A 25,679-nucleotide genomic window follows, 5' to 3' on the forward strand; every position below is an offset into this window, starting at 1 on the left:
AAAAAAAAAAAAAAAAGCCACCAACCCCCAAAGCAGAGACCTTTCGCAGAGACCTTTCTCCTCAGGGCAGTTTGGTGGCACAGGGTGAGCCCGGCTGGGCGGCCAGGAGCAGCGGTCCCTCGCCAGCCGCCCCGCAGAGCCCCTGCACAGGGGGGTTGGTGGTTTCCTGAGGGCTGCCCGCCGCGGGAGATACCCACAGGGAGAAGAGAAGCCAACGCAAGAGCAGTGGGCTCTGGCAGCTCCGAGATAAGGGTCTGTGCGGGAGCCGACCTAGAGCAGCCGCTGTGCCAGAGCTCCTCCAGGTAGTGGCCTCGCTGTGGGGATTCCACGCGCGGCTCTCATGGGGATTGTGGACGTGAATCTGCAGTGCTTTGGAACTGGTTGGACTAACAGAACTGCATAAATATTCTTAATGTCCCCATTTAACTTTGGCCTGGGGAAAAAGGATGCGGCTGACGTAATTTCTGAGGGCCTTGCTGTGCATGTGAGCTTCGTTTATGTAAAAAAATAGAAAGTCACCATAAAAATGAGACCATTTTTGAATGGTTTTGGCTTCTTGAGGCCTGAAATAAGGATTTGGTTACTTCTTACCTGGCAAAGAGTCATCCTTAAAAGTTATTTTTCTTAGGATGAGTTTCTTAGGATAGCCTTCTGCTATTACAAGTTTTCCCCAACCTTAATCTGCGTATTATTGCACTTTAAATGTTATGAGTAGAAATAGTCCCCTGACATTGTTTAGGTTTTCACAGTAGTAGTGTCATACCAAGTTCCGTCTTAGATTTGTGCAGGGCTTTTAGTACTCTGTAAGATAGTGGTCGAACATACCTTCTGTCTCATGTCAGCCACCCAGGCATTGAAGATATGGACCATAAAAACCAGAGAAAGATGAAGTTTTCTGTATTTTTAGAACAATAGTTATTAATAAAATATTGAGATAAAACAAATCTGTTCTTATGTTTATGACACATTTTTATACCTGTACGTGTCAGCACAGAGTTTATGTGTGGTGGCTTGTATGGCATTCTGAATTTCCTTTCACCTCTTACCTTTGCTCTCATTGCATAATACAAAACTAGTTATTCTTGGGGGCATCATGCTCAGATGAAGAGGAGAATGCTCATTCTTCCTCCATAAGATTATTTCTTCTGCCTTTACAAGTTTACTTACCTTCATCATCCACTTGAATTTTGAGGAAAGCCAGACAAACATTTAAACTGTGGAGCCATTCAGAGATGGAAAACAGGTTTTACATTATTTCTAGTCAAACTAAGCCTGAATTAGCCAGACAAACAAATGTCCATATATTATTTCAACTTGTCTTTTAACTTCACTAGGATTGATTGTGATCATGGGAGCATATGCATCGGGACACATTTAGCAAGATGCCTTGATGTGAGTCACAGTAACCAGCAATTTTGGTTAGCCTTCTCCAGCTGTGACTCGTGCATGGTAGTCTAAGATAATGTGTTTTAGTATGAAAGAGGGCATAGGCTTGGTGAGATGCAACAAGCTCAGTTGACAGATGGTTTAGCACATTACCACGTTAATGCAGTCATTTGTAGCTATGTGAACACATCTGCAGTGAGCTGTGCAGAGTTACACACTTGCTTTAGCACCCTGTTGCTTTCTAGGCATGCCTTATACAAAGTGGATGCTGCTCTCTCATGCACATAGACCTTCAAACAGAAATAAAATAATGAGTGAAAGGTCAATTTAATTCATGTTCACAATAAAGGTGGATAAAGGATTCTAATAGAAATAGTGTTTGAGAGTCTGTAACATGTTGTGTTCAGTTGTTATCACCTACCATATATGGTCTTTATAGTAATAATATAAACAAGCCTTTTTAGGGAAAAAAAGTGTCTGGTCAAGAAGATAAGAGTGTTAGCTAGCAGTTAAATCCGTCTGCCTGACTAAAAGGCTAGTCAAGTGACAGCTATCACTAAAACCATCCTACACAGATACTTCCATCTAATACTGTTTTTCTTAAGAGTTTATGCCATTAAAAAAAAAAAAATAATCTACATGTATGACCAAAGGCTTGAGCATGTCACTTCTTGCACTAATTTGCCACACCCGAGGTTAAGTGCATAGGTAACTTCTGTAGCCTACGTGTTAATTCACAGCAAATATATATTCTGTTTAGTATTTGGCTTCAGTTGTATTTGCATTCATGCTTACAAATTTATTTGTTCCATCTTTTTTTTATATTGAAGTGTGGCAACTTTTGCTTAAGTATAAATGAAACAATGAAATTGTCTCCAGGTTGGACACTTGCCAGCATAGATTAATTTTATAGCTTAATATCGCTGGGTATACTGTGTTTATATTACAGCTGTTTCTATAACTGCTTCATCTTTTCATAAATAAGATATTCATTTCCTGAGTTTAAAGTAACTGGTGACAAAGATAGCAGAATCTAATTTGGCTAGAAATCAGCTTGCTAAAACAAGTGATATAATGAATGTGCTGTGGGCTTTATTCGTATTGGTGTGCATAATTTTTAATCACCTTAAAAAATATGAGCAATGAGTAGAGAATAAAATACTAAGTAAAAGTCTTTGGTTAGACTGCCATTCTTCAGCCTTAAGAAATGAGATCAAAGAGGATGTTAGGAAAGAAAATAAATGAGTCTTCTCTACCCCTTAAAATGTTCCATTCATCTTTTATTACTTGGTAGTAAGGAGGAACTGAAATCTTGAATTAATTGGTTAATTAGAAAGATTTAGATGAAGTATTTTGTCAATATGTAAATATCTTTTGGAGAAGGAGATTGTTTCAGTCCTCATTTGAAATGGGACAGTTGAAATAGCTGTTCTATAAATCTCCAGGTAATCAACTGCAAGAGAATTAAACCCACAAATTAAATAATGCTTATCATTCCTCTTTACAATTATTCTTCAGCTTAGACATTTATTGGAGTAATTCTGAGCCCCAATTTTTCTTCTAGTCTCACCCTATCTGTTACCATTAAAGCCACATAAAAGAGCACTCATACAGCAGAAGGTCCTGTTCTCTTCATGGTGGTTCATAAGAGGTCTTTTACCTCACCTCCATCGGGTTGTGCAGGTGCTGGTAAATGCCTGCTGTTGTTTGCGTGGCCGTTCCCAGAGCAGGGCAGCTGCAAGGCAGGCGTTCATTCTCCACCTTTGGAACTGAGGTGAATTTACATGGCCTGCACTTGATGTATGCTGCATCCCAAAGCATTTTGCATGACTAGACCTATTTACAAGGCAGGATAAAACTTTGCAGAGTTACTGTGTCCTTCCAAAGGACGGTTACTGACTTCAGAACATAGAGGCAGAAGGATTCTCCCCATTTTCACTCACATTTTTAATTTCTGTTCTTATCCACAGTGGATTTTATTCATACTTTGTTCATGGCAACACAATTTGCCTGTGTTGTTTAAATGAGAAGTTTGAGAGAGAAATAAAAGGAAGAATACTTTGCTTTAAGAAGTATGGAAAAAAGTATAATGTACAAAGAAAACATGATCAAGCAGGGTTTCAACTCAGGTAATTTGATCAACTTCAGTGGGAATTGCGAGTATCAAGCTCTGGCTAAGTTTCAGAAAAGGCAGTGAAAGTGAATCTGCTCACTCAATAAGCCTTGAATTGTTCTATATAGATTTAACAGTAGTTGATGCATAGCAGCTTTACAGAATGGACAGCCTAGGGAAAGAGATAATTAATATTTTTGGATGAAGTCTATTTTGTGCTGTTCAAGAAGTATGAGTGTATCTACCAGGATACCCAGTCCAGGATACCAGGGTTACCCACCAGGAGATTTTTGGAAATTCTTTGTCTGCAAGTAATTCCATTGAAATATCAGTTGAAAATTAGAACATAACAGTTTTTGAGAGGAAGACATCACAGAAAATAAAGCAAGTTTCAAAACTATAATACTTTAGAAGTTAGCATATTTCTAATTTGCTTGTGTTTTAGCCTCAGCCATGCTGTGTTTGGAACTATAAAACTTTATACAAAGAGCTATGAACTGCAGATTCATGTTGAAGGAGGGAAGACTGCTAGGCAGGATAAGTGAGAAGTAGTGATCAATAATGTAGGAAATAAAGAATGAAACACTGTAAAATAACACCTGGTATTTCATAGTTGTGTTAGAGAATAATGTTTTTCTGTAGGGATCTTCTATAAAGTGAAAATATGTTGGAAAAGGGTTGTACTTTTTAGCAGTATCTTTCTGCATGCAGCATAGATCGAGAGCAGACAATGAGAAGTTTCACTTATAAGCCTGGTAATTTCCAAAGAGTATAAAAAGTATAACAAAAAAGATTAATTCACTGAATACTAAAGTCAGTGGGGCTGGGAAATATTTTGTCCAATATTCAGATATTATAAATATCACAATGGAAGCAGTGACTAATATAATGTCTTTAAAGAAATGATCTTTCACACTTTCTGAATGACTGAAGTTTTCCCTGTTTGGTTACTTCCTAGCAAAACACCCAAAATCTGGAGTCTGACAGCCAAACTCCGTTTTGGAAATATTAGTCTCTCCAAATAGTGGCATTGGCTTCCATGAGAGTTTTGGTAGAAGGGGAGGATATGGCATAGCAAGGCAAATTCTGCATCCAAGCAGTAATTACTGATTCTTAAGACACTTACTTGGAAATTTATCTACCACATACAAAACTGTGATAGAGGGAAAATGTAGCCTTGAGATTTAGCATTTTCAGTGTTGTCTTAGATTCACACGCAGCAGGAGACGTATTCATTTTTATTTTTCATTCAGAAACTATTTGTTTATGAAATGGCAAAATAATGTGAATACACAGTTGCCAGGAGGAGAAAAGATACGGGTAATGTATCTCTTCTGTCTTGGCTTGATTCAGGGACATCTGTGACTTCATAGACAGATCAACCTTCAAAAAAAATCTCCTGCAGTAGCTTTGCAGCACCCTCTTATCATGTTCCTCGATAACAGCATATGTGTGAAAACCATAGTCTGCTTTTTTTTTGGTTATAAAGATGAAAAGTCATTTAGAAAATATGAAAATACCAGTGTAAATTTCAATACTTAAATACTACCCAATAACTCTGCTTCTACGCACATATATATTTCTATTTATGCATAATCTGAAGTCTGTGACTAATCATATTGAACTCAACAGTATGTTTATGAGATTAAGGTCCTTTACATCTGGGAATTTGAATTATTCTGGGAATAATTTGGTAATTTTTCCTTCTTAAGATGTATGTAAATTTTTTACATGCTTCTAAGTCATTATGTATAGAAAAAAAATAGAAGTAATAGAGGTAAACCACAATTTTTGAGCCTTGGAACACTTGAGGGAGTCCCCCTCTATTTACTGCAGAAACAGCTGTCATTCAACTGAGATTTGGAGCTGTGGAAACTGTGGAGGAAAGGAAAAGTATTAATTCCTAGCATTTTTTTTTTTTTTTCAAAAAGATGCTTTAGATCGAAATTCCTAGCTGAGTTTCTTGATTCCCGATGTCCTGAGAGAATTATTTTCAAATTAATTGTAATATGCAAACATATTGCTTGTACATGATAGTGATTTATGGTAATTGGAATACTGATGGGAAAAAATTCTTTTAGACTATTTAATGAGCACCTGTGAAATCATGGAATGCATGCACGAGCATCCCAAGTATTCGCCCGAGAGATTTTCCTTCCACAGCTGCTAGATTTGGGCATCATTATTTAGATATAAATTGAGAGCCTCTTTCAAAAGGCAAGCAGGTACTTGGTACAAGTTCATGGGACAACTGATGTAAATAATTGCTCAACAGTGTAAATAAGGATCTTACAATCTGGCTGTATTTTATTATTTATTAGTACTTATTATAATTTATTGGTCTCATTTCAAACAGTGAAGTTAAAAGTAAAATTAGTTTCTTTTTAGTATAAGGAAGAAATACAGCACCATATGTTGTGCCAATGGAGCTCTGTCTGATATAGTGCTAATACATTCCTTCCAAGGCCTCAAGACATTTTACAACATTTTTAGCACCAATTTCTGCAGTAATGACTAACTTCTGCAGGACAGAAAATTACATTCCTTGAGAGGATATGAAATGATCAGGAAAGGAAAGAGCTGACATTATCCAAGAAGCTATTGAGTTAGCAGGATTTTAATGCCAGAACAATTAATACGCTATGAGAGATAAATCAACTGGAACAATATGTAATAAGCAGAAAACATTTTGTGGTCCTTTTATAATATTGAAAATGTAACACCACATGGCAGCACATACAGTGTGCTAGTTTTTATCAAAACATGGATTTTCTCCTGTGTGTTTTTTGGCTGATGTCATTGAAAACATTGATAACTGATTCTGGTCTCACTGGGAGAAATTATGAGAGTATAAAAGAAAAGACTAAAACAAAGCTCACCAAAATGCTCCCTGTAATCAATCCATTGCCTGACTTTGGCAGTCTTTGAATCAATGTTTTAATAAGAGGAACCGCTGTATATAAAGGTGAATGGGTAAGCTGACAGTAGAATAGGAAGGCTTTGTTGTTTGGCTGTTGTTGGTTTGGGTTTTTTCTTTTTACAAATTGAGCTTTTTAAAAAAGACTGTGAAAGTATTTGTGTAATTACTTTTCTGTAGTTTCTTTGTTATGCTTCAATTATCCTGTCCCTGTTTTACAAATGGGAAACTAAGACAAGAAGCGGTTAAACCCCCAATCAAACAGGGAATACAATTTCCACTCTCCAGTTTTATTTATGTATTCATTTTTTGCATGTTCTGTATATTTAATAGCATTGATTAGCTGGACATATTTGTGCTTTCTTCACTCAGTGGCATTTCTCCAGAACAAGTATCTGAGAATCTCTAAAACCAAAGTCTAACACAAAAGGAGTCTTTTCAGCACATTAAGCTGAAGCTCAGTCAGGAAAGATCCTGACCATACTTCACTTCTGCTGATTTCCAAAGGTGATGTTGGTACTTTGTACACTTGAGACTTAAAATGGATGCAGATTATGTTGCTTGGGAGTGTGCCTGTAGCTTCACAATGGTGAAGATAACAAATACTTTCTAAAGAAAAAAAGCCCCTTGCAAATAGCTCCATGGTTGCTTGAACAAAATTAGCATAAAGGTGAATGTCAGAACAAAAGTTAAGGAAAAACATTTTGATTAAGCTTATTTAATATAGTGGCATGACTACAACATTAATAGTATCTTTTTTTATTCTTTTTCTACTTGTTCCAAAAATGAAGGAATCATCTACGTGCCGCAGGTCATATCTGTGTTCTTAAAGATGCTTTCATGTATGAAAGTCCATCTGAAATTGCAAATCTAACCACCACAGACAACTTTGATGCAGCCCTGGCCATTCATCTTTATAAAGGAGGCAGACTTCTGCAAGGTAATCCTCTTTCTATTTTGCAATAAAAATACCTCTTAAAAAGATACTGAAAGGGAAGAGAATGAATACAAACAGTTATAAATGGCTATAAATGTATAAACCCAGACATAATGTAGTTATTCTGTTTATCCACTTCAACAACTGTTCAGAAATGCTGAAAATCTTTCTCTGCGGGAGATCTGATCCAGAGAGGAGAGAACTAAATAAATGTACTTTTAAAGTACATAGTGCATTTCATAATTAAGTACTTTAACTACATTAAGATAAGAGCATTATATTAACATTAAGGTACTTCCAGCGAATGTGTTCTTTCAGAGGACAATGTCTTGGCTAAGTATAGCTGAGGTCAAATAGAAGAAAGCAGAGGCTAATTTGATTTTTCTGCTCAAAAATGAGTCAGGGTTTTTTGGACATGAAATAACTTTGAGATGTCGTTCATGCCAGCTAAACTGTAGGAGACAGGATGTTATCAGACAAATAATAAAATTTTCTATTGTATCTAGCCATGTAGAACAAAATTTTAGCCTGCCATTAATGATACACTAGAAGCACTGGCTTTCAAAATTGCAGACACTGTCACCTATTGAAATTGCAAGTGTGTATCCATGTTTGAGATCACCTTTATATTGTACAAATCTATTCACTTGGACAAAGACACATAATTTGATACTTCCATCAGATCTCGGTATAAATTGTGTTGTGCTAGTTTTCAGACTTCAGAACCCCCACACACACCACAATTTGTGCTGGTGGGTTTTCAGAAAGCCTGAATTATGATGTCTGGCATGCTTTTTGTTTGTTCTTTCATTTAGTAATGAGGAAATTAGCAATGCTAATAAATCCTTATCTTACAGCTCACTTAATTTTTAAATATAAATGTGAAACAGTATGTTTTCTATCTTTATCAACAGATTTATTTCTTTCCCCATTTGCTTTAAGATTTTCTTATTTCCTTGGTTTTAACCATGAATTTTAATTATGAGAATTCACTGAATTTAACCTATCATTTCCCCCCACTCCCTAAGACACTGTGGGTAGCTATAGAAAGGGTCACCAATAGCTTTCACAGCGATGAACATTCAAGGTCAGTTATATTATCTCTCAAAAGGAAGAACCTCCATCAACACAGCAACCTCCAGTGCCCCGCTCGTTGGTCCAGTACTGAGGACAGTGTTGCCTACTGAGTCTTTGATCCCTCTCCCCTTCCATCCAATAGCAAAAAGGAAAGAACAAAGCATATTTTCTGCCTGCCTTGATACACAGTGTGTAGTGGCAATATTCTTGTTCAGAGTCAGAAGGAAACCTTGGCTTCATATGTTACAGCTAACAGAAATTTGCAAAATCCACAAAATTGGTCACCTTAATGACAGGTTTTGTAGACTGTCTTCCTGAAGACTGTTTCTTTTGCAAAACTGCAGTCCCATTTTTAATTTAAAACTATGCTCTCCATGTTGTAATTAGCCATCATGAGGTTGTTACTTGTTAGCTTAATGTGGTGTAAAACTGACCACTTAATTGGTTTCAGCGCTGAAACAATCAACAGTAAACATTATTGTCTGCTGTCTTGATTAGTTTAAGGAGAGAACATTACTGGTAACTTGTCAGTTACTAAAAATAACCTGACTCCAAGAAAAGAAATAGTGTTAGAAAGCAATCTTGCACTGCTGTTGGCTTTTGTCTTTTCATCCAAGTTGTATTTGGCCTTGTCCGTGTGAGTCTGTTGGCTGTCAGCGTAGAAGTGCTACACTGCCCTGTTTTGGTGGGTTTACCTTTATGCAAATATGAATTTATTCTGATGTTGCATATCAAAACTAGGCTTTTACCAGGGTGCAGACACTACTAGGATATATATGATTTTATCAGTACTGTAAAATGTGAATGTTCATAAGGTCTCGTGCACAGACTATCCCACAGCCAACACGCCTTCCTCTACTCTTACTGTTCTGAGCACTGTAAGGCGTCCCAAAACAACTTTCATAACTTGGGTGATCACAGAAGGTGTTGGAACAATCAATTACAAATATAGATCCATCATTTGGAATGAAATTAGTCAAAACAGTGATTTTATTGCAGGTTTGCATATACTGCCTTATTTAATTTGGTGACCTTTTCCAGTGGTGTGGATCCATCTACATTTTTTGTAGCAGTAAAATCAGCTTCAGAAGTCAGTATTTAAAAAATAATAATAATTTCAGTAACCAACTTTGCTGGATGGTCACCCAAACCACTGCACTGGAATGCTTGAAGGGGCAGTGAATGAGTGCCTGAGACTAGATACCTGGAACCAAACTTTGCAATACTGCATCTTATTAAAAGGTGAATAACATTTAAAATATATACGCTGTTTGGTGGGCTAAAAATTAATTGTTTTTACTAAGCATGGAAAAGGCAGAGAAAATCTCATAGCTACACAATCAGGCTGACATATTGTGAAAGTGCATAGTTGTTGTATGGGATTTTTCAGTGCCAAAACCATAAAAATTCAAGTTTCCACCAGTTTCTTTTTCAAAGGCTTTTGCTTACATATATGATACAGTATTATTAATATACTTTCTCACTGTTAATGTCCCCTTTTAGTCATTCCCTTGACATGTTGGCCAACTTCTCATCAGAGTCATTGCTTTACAGGTAGCAGAATTCCTTTTGGAATCATCTTTGGTGGGACAGATGTAAATGAAGATATCAAATGTGAAGAGAAACATCGGGTAATGGGAGCAGTGCTAGGAGAAGCCAGGTAAAAGCATGTGTGGAAGGTTTATGACAGGAAATTGAATTTTGTTAATGGCAGATCTTTTAGGAATGTTCCATAAATGCTTGGAATCACTGGGAGATGTGTAGGCCAGCTGACTAAGGACAGACTTCTTGAAATCCCTGTGATCTCTATATCTTATTTTGTGATTCAGTGATGGAAGTAGAACTGTTTCTTCATAAAATACCCTCTGTATGCAGTCTATTCATTTTATATTTCCTCTGTTACAATCCTTTCATCGTATTTGTCCATGTAAGAGTTGGCAGAGGTAGTGCTGAAACTTGGTCTTTTGGGCTGTGAATTTTCAAAAAGACTGAAATCACATTAAAAGCTAATGAAATCTGTGCTCTTGCTAACTAACCCTGTGCGTGGTCTCCTGAATCGTAACTATTTTTTAGAATAATAGAACTATGCATCTGATGAGGATATAAAATTCTAAGGCAGGCAGAAGCAACGAGAAGAATAATAGCAAGAATACTTAACCTGGTATTTGGCAGCGTATTGCTCTGTAGAGTAATCTACTTTATGAGTAGACATCATAAAGACAGCCTTTGATGGTTAGTATAACTGTGGACTGTAGCAATTTGACTGTGGTTTATTTGATGTGTTTGTAATGGATACAGTTTTATGCAATCAAGTTCTAATTTCTTACCAAAATTATCTTAGATTGTTTATATTTGCGGAGATTTAGGTAAAGAAATGCACACCTAATTATCTCCAACAATATCCATACAGTTCCCATTCGTACAGAACTATACTGTCCACGAAATGTCTGATATTTGGTATTTAAATAGTGAATCTTTCATAGTGGAGGTAATTAATGGTGAGTTAGTGGTGGAGGTATGATTATTTAAATAGCAAATCTTTGTTAGTGGTGGAGATATGAATATTCTCATTAAATCTTGTCAAAGTAATATTATTAGCATAAACATGGTTGGACCCTGTGTGCCAAGGCCCTGTGCCAGAAGTGCTAAATGTTGCTCCAGGTTGTTGTTTGGGGTTTTTAAACCTCTGTTTATTAGTAAATTCTGGTTTATGTTACATATATTCAAATATATAAAATATTCTGTATTGGAACTAATATATTTTATGCATTAAGTGCTATCTGCACATACAGATCAAAGTGCCCAGCAGTTTGACTTAAGTGGAGACGACAACTAAAAATAACTGGCATTTGTCCTGTTGAATGACAGAATCAAACCATCAAACCTGTTCTCAGAGGCCTTGCATTTAGCTTGTTGACAGAATGCTTGATTGAAAAGCAGGTGACTCAAGTATAAAGAGCTTTTCTTCTTTTTTTCCTGCTAACGTGATCCTTTCTCTAGGTACATGAAGAGAGTAGACAGCAGAGATGGAAAAAAGTCTTTAAGCAAATTCTCTTAATTTTTCAGGTGAATTCACAAGGGAGTATTTTCAGGGTGTTTTAAAGTCCAGAAGAGTTCTAGTGACATGTCAGTGTAGTCAATAAATGTAGTTCAAGAACTGATCAAAAATCAGAGAAAATTACTAAAAACCAAAAAGGTTTTTGCAGTATTTCTCATTGTTTCAACATCCCCAGAAAAGAAGGTTCCTCCTGCATGATCTGAAGGTCTGTTTACTTCAACAGTGTTTGATCACGTCCATGGTAGGCCAGGAAGCCCTTTTCTTATTGGAAACGAAAGCATTTTATGTATGTAAAACTTCCAGTGGATTAAATCAATTTAATAGATAGCTTAAGTTTTACCAAGATAGAGGCTAAGGTTGTCACTTTATGTGTAGCCAGCGTAATAGCTCAGGGATGCTAGGGATGGCTCTACTGCTACCTCTCTTCCTCTCCTTCTCCTTTCTCTTGCTTGTGGCTGTGTGATGCACCCTTCCTTGTGCCAGGATTGGACTGCTTTCTGAGCAGGTTTAACTCACTAAATGGTGTAAAATTGGCTTTTTTCTCTGGGTTAGTTTTCTACCCCTTTAATAAGAAGAGTCATTTTGGGGAAGGATACGAGAAGGGTGTCTTTTTGGTGTCAGTAAGTTGCTACACCAGGCCACTCAGCCTCATGGAACTATAGAGTGCCTGAATTTTTGGTGATTTGAGTAGTCTGGAGAGTCATCACTCCAGAATTGAGCTCTGCATAAGCAAAGGGGTCTCCGAGTGTGCAAGATAAGATAAAATTTAAGCATCTGGAATGGCTTATCAAATCCAGTGGTACTGCTTGCATACTTACTCTAGGAGAGCTTAAATACCTTGCTGAATGAGCTTGCTCAGGATAATATCTCTGTTCATTCATCACAGCCTTTTAGCTAAGACAGATAACTACAGTGGTTCAGATACAGCAGTATGGATTTTGGTTCATGTTAGCAATGAGGAAATGCATACAAAATCTGCAGCAGGCTTGTATCTTGTAATTTTATCTTTGCTAATACCATTGCACGTTCTAGCTATTATTTAACTTAACACCGGCATAGATATGCTGTTCTGTCTATAGTGCCCTATAAAATGTGGTAGGTAAACAAATTTTAAAGACAGCACTTAATCACAGTCATTGAAAAATCATTAGGGCATGTTCTTACGGGTTACTTGTAGTTGAAAAGCAACTTAAGGCCTCATTCAAGACAAAATTTATATACTTGTTTACTTTTGTTATCAAATAATCAGAAGTTATTCTTTAAACAGATCTGAAAGAAGAGAAAAAAGATATCTAATCTGTCAGCTAAATTTCAGCACTTTGCAAAATGAAAAATATATAAAACCAGAATCTCTGAGTGTGTCTGATTCAGTTCTGTGTTTAAAATATGTCAAAAATATAGCTAATATAGCTCATGCAAAAAAGGTGCTTTACTAAATTTTTTTTTAACGATAATTAAGAACTTAAGTTATATTTTAGTAGCTTGGATTTTCTATATTTCAAAATATATTACTGCATCCTAATGCAGTTCATGATATTTTCTCTGCCACAGGAAAAGTAATTCATTTTTCTAGAAGTTATTCTGAATGGTTCTCTTCTCCAGTATTATCACTAGTATTATTCATTGCATAGTTATTAAAAGAAACATTGATTTTTTTTTCTCTTTATTGATTGCAGGGTTCTAAGCAGAAAGTATCACGAATTGTAGATTACTTGTCCAGTACAATATGCCACCACATTCCATAAAACAAAGTATTGAACACTGTCTAGCTTTATAATGAGTGTTTCATTTTTAATCAAATTCCTCTAAATGGTGGTTGTACTACTCTAGGGTATTTTTTTCTATCGAACAGTGTTTTGTAGACTTAGGAGCAACAGGTTTTTTTCTGCTTGTTAATGTGATGTATTGAAAGTATAATTGCAAAACCTGGAAAGGGAGCATGTGCAACTTGACAAAACAAGCATTTGCAAAGGCTTTAATAACCTTAAAGCTGTCAAGTTGTATATGTGAAATTCATCGTAGTACCATAAAGCAGATACTACAAAGCAAATGTATGGGAATAAGGTTTGTTTCAACAAACAAAAATAGGAGTTATAATTCAGCACTTACGTGACTTCTAATGAATGATTGTGATTTCATGCCCTCAAATTACAACATAGCATCTCTAATGGAAAAGCACTGTTGTGGTTGTGACTTCACAGAATCATCTTGGTTGGAAAGGACCCTGAAGATCATCCAGTCCAACCATTAACCTAACACTGACAGTTCCCAACTCCACCAGATCCCTAAGCACTATGTCGACCTTAGCAATGTGCATCGTCTCTAAGCACTGAGATGTCATGGGGTTGGCTCAGGACAGAATCATTACATTAATTCTGTGAAAAAGAAACACTGAGTCATAAGGGTAATATGTGATTATCCCTGGTTTATATTCAGTATCTATAACAGCAATCAAAAAAAAGGGATTTTGCTGAGTAGACACATTGTGTCTCATATGAAAGAGGCATTCAAACATTTCTGTTCCACAGGACTGATAAGCCTTTAGAAATGGTCCCATCTGTGGTTCCAGTTAGCACTGAAGTTCCATTTAAGAACAGTCAAAGCACGTGTTTATATTTCATCACAACTTAAAAGCTACATTAAAGCCCAGCATGTTCTTAAGATCTGTTCTGAACAGGGATTCTTTATTAACTCTGGCTTCATAAAAGTATCTCATATGATTTCTTGGTATTACACCAAGCTCCCAATACGAATAACTTGTTTATCTAATACGTTTAGAAATCAGACTTCTGTGGCTGAAGTCTCTCTGTAATGAGACACCCAAAAATGAAAGCTGTTCATATCAATGCTGATTTTAAATGGTCTCTGACGTAATTCTTCTGTTATGTAGAATGATAGTGTACTACCTACATTTCTCAAAGGCACATAAGTAGAAGTCCAGATGAGCCATTATAAACAGCCATAAGGGAAGAAGTGGAAGTAAGTTTGGGAGTAGAATTCTCTTCCTCCCAGATGAAAGCTGTAGTCATTCTGTTATTCAAGTACACTTCCATTTGCTTGTTCTTACTCTGGTGTTATTATTTCCATACGATAGAGAGGAGGAGTGGATGTTGTTCATATACTATTCTACAGTTCATTTGTTTAAATGCGCTTTTCATAACAAAGATAAGTCTTAACCAGAGAACAATCAAAATACCCTTCTACCAGTATTATGTCTGGCTAGTGTAATGGTCTCTTTTCCTGAAACAATGACTGTGGTGAATCTCGTTTATGGGCACCCAATTCTTCCGTGTTTATTATAATGGAATATCAGATGTTTAACTCAGCACTGCAAATTTCATCTCCACTGAGATGGCTGACATCAGAGCCATAGAGCCGTGTCTCAAGTCTGTGAAATTCCAGAGCTGAAGCCCAGTCACTGGATCATCTTTCTTCTTTTTTCGTTTATTTAATTCTGATATTTTTCCTGAAGACATTTTGGTTTCTCAGATGTTTGTTTCTCATTGGCAGCTTTGATTACTTAGAAATAAGGAGACAGCACTGGGGAAAGGTTTAAAAAATCCATCTGCTCATTTGAATTAAACTCGGTTGCAAGAAGTGGCAAATAGTGGGACTGGGTATTGTCAAATAACAATAGTAAGAAACTAACTGGACTTAAGATCCCTTCTCACCTAGCCTCCTGGTTGTCAAGGGGGCTATTGCAACTTGCAATAATGTAGAAACAGGAAATTCTAACTCACTACTGCAGCTGTGTATATTAATCTAGATAAACTGGGGCATGTTCACATTATTTAGGTTTTCTCTTACTTTAAGAAATTCTCACTTTTAACTTCCCAAGAGCTCTAAGTTGTAAAGCCTGAAGAGATACCATTTGTTTTACCAATATCTTCTGGTAAAACAAATAGCCTACTTTCTGTCTTTCCATCTATAATAATTTTTATAAGCTTCTGCTGTTAGTTCTTATAAAGACTTTTTCCTGAAGTACTTTCCTGTTTTTTATTTTTAAACACTTTAAGCAGATGATCCAAACTATTTTTATCCATTTAACTAGGTTTGCAGTGGCTTTCACAATGAAAATGAAGGAACTGGCAGCAGCGGAGTGGGTATGTTTACATGATGCTGATGCTTATAGTATTATGAACTATGCATTCTCCTAAAATGTTTTCCAAATAATGCTAGAGAATTGTAATAATCTTCATATTCTCTATTCCTGTTTTTTCTTTCAGAGAAAGCATTTTGCATTTATGTACTTCGACAGGTCAAATAGATCTGGCATTTAAAAGCTATTTAGTATTTGAAAAGAGTATACAGCAGTTTAGGAAGCATTTCTCTAACATTTAAAACTAATCATTGCTGTTGTTATCAAGTCTCTCCTGATGCCATATGCATATATTGTTTCTTTTTGCATCATTTAATAAACTTTATGTTGCCAAAATTCCACTGAACAGCTTTACTCACAATAAAGAATTTGGAAGAATAACTTGAAAATACTTTTTTTTTGTCAACACTGGAAATAGAATGAACTTCTTAAGGTGAACTGCAGAGCTAGAATTGTAGTTATGCTAAGCCCAGCAATATGTTATATACAGCCCTGTTGACCAGGCCTTGAGGGATATGTAGCTCATAAATAGCACTTAACTTCCTTAAAACTCATCTCTCCTTCTGAAAATAAAACGAAACACACTGTGCTGAATGATATATGGAAAAATACTAAATAAAAGTATTTTCATCAAACAGTATAGTGGTTAAATGTATTTGGCAGTGTATTTTAAGGAGATTATTTAGAACTGGCGGTAATAATGATCGCTTCATTTAGTAGGTACCATTGCATTTGCTGTATTGAAAGTCTACTTCAGCCATTCAGTGCAATTATTTTTAGTATCTGATGCGTCTTTTTGAAAATAGACTGGGTCAACATTTTCACCCTTACGTGGTTGAGCTGATGGCACACTGCCAGTGGAGAAAATTGAGACAAATTCTTGAAGCAGACAGTCCTCAATCCTGGTTTCTGAAGAGCAGAGTAAGACAATAAAGAGCTGCCAGTCATCTGAGTAGAAGGAGTGCTTTTGAATAGTGTTAGGCTGCACTGGTAACCTGTGAAAAACTACACCAGGCAGCCGGGCTTGCTGATCCAGCTTGTTAGTTCAGCTGATTTTCTGTGCAAGGTGAGCTTTCCAACTAACTTGTTGGCTAAAGACTTGTACTGGATTACAGAGAGCTTCACTGAGCACCGGATCCAGTGAAGGGTAAGCGGTAACTATTTGATGGACAGTAAGAGGCAACATACTGGGGTAAAAAGGCCAGAGCAGGACCACCCTCTTCCAGCTCTAGTAAGCTGTTACCTCCACTCACCTCATCTTGTGAAACATCAACTGAAGTTGAACAGTAAATACAAGAAGTAGGAACTAACTGCTTGGTATCTCTTCAGTTCTAATTTGCATCATAATATGATCATTAATACACCCTTGCTGAAAAAAATCACTTAGAGGTGGAGCTTGCACAACCAATTTAATATTCAATACTTAGTTTCAGCATGAATTAATTTTTAAAAAAAATCTATTTGCATTAAAAGGATACATGAGCAGACACAGGAGCTGATATTTATGTTACAAATATAACTTGCTTTTAATAGTTATTATAATGGACATGGTCATGTTGGAGCAGGTCCAGAGGAGGCCACGAAGATGCTCAGGGGCTGGAGCACCCCCCTGTGAGGACAGGCTGAGAGAGCTGGGGGGTTCAGCTGGAGAAGAGAAGGCTCCGGGGAGACCTTAGAGCGGCCTCCCAGTGCTGAAAGGGGCTGCGGGAAAGGGGGGAGGGACTCTTGATCAGGGCTGTAGGGATAGGATGAGGGGTAACGGTTTTAAACTGACAGAGGGCAGATTGAGATTAGATCTAAGGAAGAAATTCTCCCCTGTGAGGGGGGTGAGGCCCTGGCACAGGTTGCCCAGAGCAGCTGTGGCTGCCCCCTCCCTGGCAGTGTTCCAGGCCAGGTTGGACGGGGCTTTGGGCAACCTGGGCTAGTGGAAGGTGTCCCTGCCCAGGGCAGGGGGTGGGACTAGGTGATCTTTAAGGGCCCTTCCAACCCAAACCATTCTGTGATTCTATGAACTTCATGATGGGTAAACATGAAAGGGCACAGCTTCTGTCATAGATCTTATGCAAGAAAAAGACTAAGAGAGTATAAGGAGGAAAAACAAAGTTGAACTTTGAAATCCTGTTGAAATCAGCACCTCAGATGTTTTTAAGTATTTAACTTTGACTAACCACCTTTGTGCTCTGGGCCTATGGGACTCACTCAGTATTTTGGAGAAGGTCCATGGCAGACAGGGAGTTGGAGGCAACGCTGTCAAGTCCCAAACTGAAATACCACCTGCTGGCCTGTGTCTTAAATGCTGGGGTTTTGAGTTCTGTTTCCCCGCTGTATCTTCATATAAAGGGTAAAAGCAAATGCAGCACATTTACCTTCAAACGGTGAAGGATATGAATACATCTTTCCTTAGCTAGGTCACATAATATTAACACTTTTTTCATGTTAACTCTAATGTGACCTGCATTTTTCCTCTAATGTGTGCTTTATTAATTAGACTGTCAGTTAAGTTTTTAAATTATGAACATGTAAGCAATTGGACTGTGCTCAAGGGCTGTATCCTCCAACAAATTATTTTCTATTACATTGGAAAAATTATCTTTAATTGTGAAGTACATAATGCGGCATTTGTAATAATCTGTATTCCAAGTGAGATTGAAATACTGTAAAAGATTCTTGTGCTTATGGTCAGTGTTTTATTTCAGTAGTATAAAACCGGTGCATAAGAATTACCTAAGCCGGTTTTATTAGCATTCAAATTAATTTTCCCATTCTCCTCAAGACCATATAAAATAAAGAACATAACAGAAAATTGATCTATAAAGTGTGAAGACATCTGTATGCCCTGTTACACAGTACTCCTGCTATTTTCTTCTTGATGACCTGAGCCCTGACAGGATTATATTTACTCACCGTTAAAGGTCCAGCAGAGCATGAAACCAGATGCTTAACTTAAGCTTATTTTTGAAACTTAGTGGTTTTAGGGAACTAAAAGCCTATCTTCACCCGCCAGAGTTTGAGGCAGAACTACGCAGTGTGTCAGCTATGGAGGCAAAAGGCTGGCTTAAGCTGCCCTCTGCCACATCTGCTTTTTTCCACCTTCTGTTTTGCTGCATCCGTGTCCTGGTGCTGAATTTCAGCTATCCCACTTGTCCTGCAAATTTGAATCATGAACTTGGCCTCCAGCTTGCAATTCTGTCTCCATTGTTTACAAGGCTTTTGTTAGGATTGGAAGATCCAATATAATTTAAAACGCTACTTATTCATAGGTAAGAGAAGGACCAAGAAATGTTAAGTAACCATTTTTTCTTATTTTTAAATGCTTGAACACAAAAGTTCCTATAGTTTTTGAAAGATAAAGTCCATAGAATATCCTTAGTCTTCCACTGTAAACAGTTTTATTTTTCCCTCATTTAATTTATGTGTGGGTTTGCTGCTCGTTCATGTAGTTTTTGTGAGTTAATTCACTCTGAAACTCTCCTTCCCATCTGTGAACCCCTTGTTGACGACTGTTCACTATTTTCTGTCCATTTCTTTTTCCAGTTCATTTTTAACAACTAAAATAGACTGTTATGACTGGGCAGTGAACTGGAGGGGCAGCCACATAGGAGTGATAGGGTAAAAATAAAATCTGTGTGTGTAACAAAGAAAAAAAACAAAACTTCCTTGGCATCTTTTTTCCTGAGCTGACTGGTTCAGGAATTGGTTGCTTGATGGTTTGTTAACTTGGCTTTTGGTGTAACTTAAATGTATCTTTCTAATAGTCTGTTTTGATTTTTAATAGTTGAAAGAATATCACGCTAATCTGCATTATGTTATGCTATTTGGCTTTCTTTGAAGTTTGAACAGATCTTTTATGGTGAACTATGAAGGTTACTTTTCTTCTCCTTCTCTTTAAAGCCAGATGCTAAGAAGAAAATATATGTCCAAACTCAAGGTGAGAGTTCTGAAATATTGACTAAGGCATTCAATTTATTTGAATCATGGTTTGGTACCTGTATGTTTATGTACCTACCTTCTTTGCCCCAGAAATATTTTGCTGAAATGGGTATGGGGTTTGAAGTCCTGGCTCCACTTAAGTTCATCTTTTTGCCATTGACATTAATTGAGGCAGCATTTCAGTCTCAGCCTAAATTTTCATCTCATTTGGTGCTTTTAAAAGAAGTTTTCCCAGATGCCTTACAGTAGGAAACTGAAAGGTAAGGTAACACGTAAGGTAACACCGAGCTTTCTCCAAAGCGTATGGAAGTTTTGATGCTGAATGATTATTCTCTGAAACTCTAAATTCATTTAAGTGTTTCGTGTTCCCAGCATAATGACACCCAACAAGTATCTAATCCAAAGTATATTACTTAAGTGAGTAGTCTAGGGAACACTCAATTCAGCATTTAAGCTACAGCTCCTGTTTTTATATATCTAAAAATAACTCCATGGATTCCAAAACTCATTCCATTTTCTATATTTCACTTTCAAAGAAAATAAAATTATTTTCAAAGCTTTTATGTTGTAATAACTCAGTGTGAGATCTACTGAGCCCATATTCAGTCTATATTTAAGCCCCTTGTGAGGTAATAGTTAACTAAGATAATAATAAATAATAAATTATTAAAATAGTTTCATTAGTAAAATACTCTTTAGCATAAGGCAAAACAAATAAATTGGTATTCAGTCTATAATTAATATTTAATTTTGATACTAATTTAATTTACTTTCTTTGCCTTATCTTAAGGACTTGGGTCTCAGCTGACCTCTGTCTGTTTTGGAATAGTATGCTCCCTCAGATCATGTTATCTTCTATGCAGATTTTGAAAGGCAAAATTTAGCATGGTGTGAGTGAGTTTAATTCCCTGGGTTGCTAAAGAAGTTCACACACTCTGTGATTGTGCAGAATTTTCAATTGAATTTCAGTCTGATGACTAAGGAAGGATTGTGCAGGCAACATGACTCTAGGATGAGAAAAACTTGAGATGGGAACAGCTGTGTATGGAACTCAGCATGCTTGACAGAAATACTGTTTCTTAGGGCAAGACTTCAAGAACCATAGTTCAGCCATCCAGGGACCAATCAAACATGTCATGTTTCTCTTTTATTTCAACACAGGAATTAAGACTACACCCAGCGAAACATTTGACTGGTATAGATTTCTACAAAATGCAGGTAAAACTCACTTTTTTTCTGTATTCACTATTTTTATTTCTAGTCGATGTCAATGATGAAAGAAATGTAGAATGTGCAGGTTAACTGATTGCGTAATAAAATGACTTAATCATAGCAAACCCAAAAAACTCTGATATTACATACAGGCAGAATATCGATCAGATTAGTCTATTTACTAAACTACCCAGACTGCTTCCAGATTTCTGGTCTGCCCAGGGCTGAATTGCATCGAAAGATAAAATGCTCATGCCATATGGGTCACTCCCTTAGAAGGTAAGTTAGACCAGAGCACCAGTACCTGAGCATGCTGAGCTTTACAGCTCTGTGATAGAAACTGTGGATGTCTGTTGCAAAAGAGCAAGTGAGATGAAGAAGTGATGATGAAGGGAAATAAGTGTTGATGTTTTATTTGGTCTTGATCTAGAGCCTATCTCTGTATTCACCAAAGTAATGGCATGAAAGGCAGATGACCTAATTTAAAGTCACCTGATCTTGGCAATGCTTTAATTGCTCCAGCTGCCTTTCCCCAAAAGAAGAATTTGTAGGCATTTTACTGTGGTAAAAATATTTCACTATTATATTCATCAATCTGATCTCTGATAGTACAGCTGTTCCCTCTGTTACAAATGAATCCTCACTAGTCAATTGCTTTATCACATCAGTAAATGAGTGCCATTATTCAAACCCGGTGTCCAATTTTAAATTGAGCATTGTGAGGTTATTTTGTTCTCAGTAAATCACAGCACACAAGCACAGCGCCACTAAGATTAATAATTTTCTGAAGTGAAATGATTTGTCACTTGCTAGCACAGCCTTAGTGTTGATTGGATCTCGTGTCCAACCATCTTATGATTAAAAGAGCAGTCAACAGATTGAGGAGGGGGAAGCTCCCCCTAAGCTGCATTTCATCTAATATATTAGAGACCTTTTTTTTGCCTAATGTGTACTAATGCAAAAGTGCAAAATATTTCATGATGTACATGAAAAGCAAAGTAGAATGTGAGTCTAACATCTGTGCCTGTTAAATAATAACTTGAAAACTGGCATCAGAATATTCAGTATTGTTTTTTATGAGTGTTTCATCTCATTTATCTTATCAGTCTTGTCTCTATGTTCATCTCTGGTGGCAGCCTGCAATTTCCACTTCTTTTAATATTGCACATGGAGGCAGGTTTTTTGGCTGTACCTTTGTGCTTACCACAAAGTAATTAGGAGTTCCCACTGAATTGCTTTTCTGGGCTTTTGCAGTTTCAAAGTGTTTAAAATTCTACTAAACTTGGAGCAATCAGTAGAAAATTATCAAAAATAGAAGGCAGTTTTGCTCAGAAGAATATGATTTTGATAGTGTAGGCTTGCACAATGAAGTGCACTTCAAAAGATCCCTAGCTTTTATGCAGATAAAGCTGTCCAAACTCATTCACCTCATGGCATTTATGATCTTTTTTTTTAAAGACTTTTTTTCATGAAGTTCTATTCCACATCTAAAGGTATTTAACGATTTTTGTGGGAAATATTTCTCCAGATAACTCTTGCCTGTATCTTTAGCAGTATCCTTGAACATTCATCCAATTCAGGATTCCCAGGACTGAATGTAAAGAAACAGCACATACACTACAATGCAAATTATAATACATTTGAGGCATCAGTGTTAAATATCCTTGGTGATCAGGCCATACATTGTCAAGTTATTCTTTAAAATGAAATAGGCTCTTCAGAATATTTCAAGGCTTTTTTTCACAGAACAGACTTCTTATGAATATTCTTTGTACTGATTTTTTTTCAGTCAGAGAAATACCTTAACATTTGACTCATGTTAAATATGACACCAGTACATAAATAGTCTCTTTAAGTAATGGCTTGAAGAATAATTTAATGGTAGCTGTGAGTGACAGAACGCATCAAATAATACACTTTACTGTGGAAGAATATCCCCCTACCTCCTAGCCTCCAAATGTAAATGGTACTAAACCAAAAGCTAAAGAATCCCAGCTTTTTGTACATTTCATTTGACAGTTTGGGTCGCTAACATAAATATCAAATGCCTAATACAAACTGCAGCGGTGCTGTGAAAGGTTTTTTGTTGTTATTATGAGTGCAATACCATCTTAGTACAAAAATGATGGAATTAGTATTTTTTTCATAGTCTCAGCAGCAGGCTTGAGAGTTGCAGAAGGTGATGTTTGTGTAGTGTTAGTGTGCTAGCTCCTAGCTGCAGTATTTTCAGTGGCTGGCTGTTAAAACATTTATTGGCTAAATTGACAAAAAAAGAGTTTTTAAAGTTAATTTGCATTCTGGTTAACAGTCAGCTTCACAGAGCTTGTCTTATGTGGATGAGAGACTGTCAGCAACAGTAGTCAAACCAAAAAGCTGAACCAACTGCCGATTTCAACACAGACTCCAAGAAGACAATGTTTTCAGTATATTTAGTAACTTAGACTATTTAGGGAGGTATTACCGCCTGTGTCAGTCTGGAGGTTAGAACAGATGATCAAAATGTTTTTCTCTGACCTTATAATACAGGAATCTATATACAGCAAAATCAGTTTTGTTAGCAATTTTAGATACCTATCTATAGACTTGAGAGAGATGATGAAAGTTCAGGCTTTTGCTGTAAATTGATTGGCAGAAAATGACAAGGCAGTCTAAGTAAATGCAAAAACTGAGACTGATCCTCTCTAACAACTTGACTCAGGGATGGAGCATAGCTACTTAGGATCACAGACAGGCTTGATGTCATCATTCCATGATGAAAGGCTCCTTTTGATTTCAGTGGAATGTGGCTGAACCTTGAAAGATAAGCACTTGGACATCATGTGATCAGAAGATGTAGATAACTAACAAAATCTATACTAATGAACCGAGAAAGCTTGTTTATCCAACAGATAAAACTAAAAACTGGTTTCCTGGGAGGTGACATAGTATCATAGGATCAGATGCTAATTGCACTATCAAATAAAATATGCAGTATACTTTTGTAGTTTGATTTTTCTACTCAGATAATTTCAGCTTCATAGCATGGTTATTTTCAGAGTTTCCAAAGTTGACATAACCTGTCATGACACAGACAGGGTTTTACAGAAGCATTGTATTTTCCTAAAGCTATGCTGGAAAAAAGACCCACATAACAAAAACTAAATAGTGAAAATTTGTGCAGATATATAGCTGACCATAGAAATAATGATATGATAGCAGCAGTAAACTGTGTTCCCCAACAGATCTGAAAGCATAGAGTTTTTTTGTTGTCTGATCTGTTAGAAATAATGAGCAATAGGGGAAGAAGCGACTGCTGGAGAATTTTGCAGGCTGATTTTTCTGGATTAGTAGCCTGTCCCTGGAAGTTAACAGGTTCATTTAACTTCTGTTGTCTTCACAACCATATCAGCAACTCTAGCAATTGTTCACCATTGAATGTGAATAGCAGTATAAACACTTTGGATATAGTTATTACCTCCACTTCCCCTTAATTTCTAAGAAACAAATTGCTTTGTAAAATAAAAGCTCAACTTCATAAAACATTAATAAATGTTTGAGATCTGCAGATGGTTAAGTATGTTGCTGAAATAAGGCCTAACTGAGCTAATAGTTGTTGTTCAGTCATCAGTGCCTTCAATTAAAGGAACTTCAGAGTCAGTATAAAGTAAGATAGCATGTTGAAGCTCTACTCCAGTAGAACACTGCCATGTCAAACAAGCTGGAAAACTTGGCTGGTCTGAGCAGCTTGTTCTCAATAGGTGACTTGTGAGAGAGACACATGCTCAAACTCTTGGTGCCAAGAGACTTAAAGAGCTAATGTATGATGTTTCTGCTGTGTGTAGGGAGATGAACTTAAAGCATAACATATGAATTGAAAGATTCAAAGTATCAAAAATACACACCAGAGTTGGACAAATTTATCTATGTTTCAAACTCCAGAAAATAAAATAACCATCTCGGAGACTGACATCTCAGCAGTGAATCTATGGATTTTCCTTTTCCAGGAGATCAGTTAATACTTTCAGATGCATAGGAGATGAATAGATGAACAGTCTTCAAGAGGAGTAAAAGACCTGCTGTGGTTCAAAGTGAACAGAAAGGAAAATGAGAAAGGTTATTCACCCTCACCACCTTGTCATGGCTTAGATTTTGTTTCTGAACAAAACCAGAAATGGATGACTAAGCCCAAATAATATGGACTTGGTATTGTTCTCTAAAGGTCCACAGAACACAGCAGTGAACATTAAATCAGGGGTTGGAAAATTAATCTTAAGATCTTTGCTCTTCCTTGACTTAGTAAGAAATGTTTGTACTGCAGACTGTTTTTTTTATGTTACTAGGCAATCTTTCTATCCTAAATTATAACCTATAAGTCCAGTAGTGATATACTTGATAAAATATACTTAACCTCTAGCACAAATTGGATTTTGAGCTGCAAAGGAATGAACACATTTTTAGAATTTTGTCTTTCTGAGGTTGTTGGTTCAGGTCCAAAATAATAACTTAGAATGAAAGATCACATTGTTCCTTTTTATCTTTGTCTCCTCTCTAGAGACAAAAGCAGATAAAGACTTTTAAATAAGAAAAATATTTTTTATTTTCTTTTTTTGAGCAAGTGGTGAGAAAATTGCTCACTTAAGATGTTCTCTCAAATTGCTTCTTTACCTCTCAGCAAGCTAATGCTTGATATTACTCATTCACTTAGAGGCCTACAGCTTTTCAGTAAGATTAAAAATTTACAGTATTCATTTTTACTGTACGTCTATGATTACTACATTTTTTTAACTGATAGTACCTAAGAGGGGTGGAGTTAAATGCATCTGCTCCTTCAAGATCTGTTTAGATAACACTTCTACTTATTCTTGCCTTTCTTAGAAAGACAATGTCCTTAATAATGCTTCAGAAATTATTTAGGCTTTTGTGTTAGCTGTCTGTGTTCATGTTTTGCTATCCTAGCATCTAAGTACAGAT

At 36.6% G+C, this 25,679-nt stretch overlaps 1 protein-coding gene across 2 annotated transcripts in view; it reads left to right on the forward strand.

Annotated features, from left to right (window-relative positions):
* The window catches only part of GLT1D1 (glycosyltransferase 1 domain containing 1), a 59,772-nt gene that overhangs the window by 941 nt on the left and 33,152 nt on the right, over window positions 1-25,679 (forward strand). Inside the window, exons 2-6 of one of the 2 annotated variants that reach the window (XM_074921507.1) lie at window positions 7,208-7,356; window positions 9,985-10,090; window positions 15,540-15,591; window positions 19,479-19,515; window positions 20,679-20,735. In XM_074921507.1, the coding sequence (XP_074777608.1) occupies window positions 7,208-7,356; window positions 9,985-10,090; window positions 15,540-15,591; window positions 19,479-19,515; window positions 20,679-20,735 (401 nt within the window). The remainder of the gene's footprint in view (window positions 1-7,207; window positions 7,357-9,984; window positions 10,091-15,539; window positions 15,592-19,478; window positions 19,516-20,678; window positions 20,736-25,679) is intronic. The other variant, XM_074921508.1, reaches the window with a different exon arrangement.

This window comes from Athene noctua, chromosome 17 (genome assembly GCF_965140245.1).
Source record: "Athene noctua chromosome 17, bAthNoc1.hap1.1, whole genome shotgun sequence".
Lineage (NCBI taxonomy): Eukaryota > Metazoa > Chordata > Aves > Strigiformes > Strigidae > Athene > Athene noctua.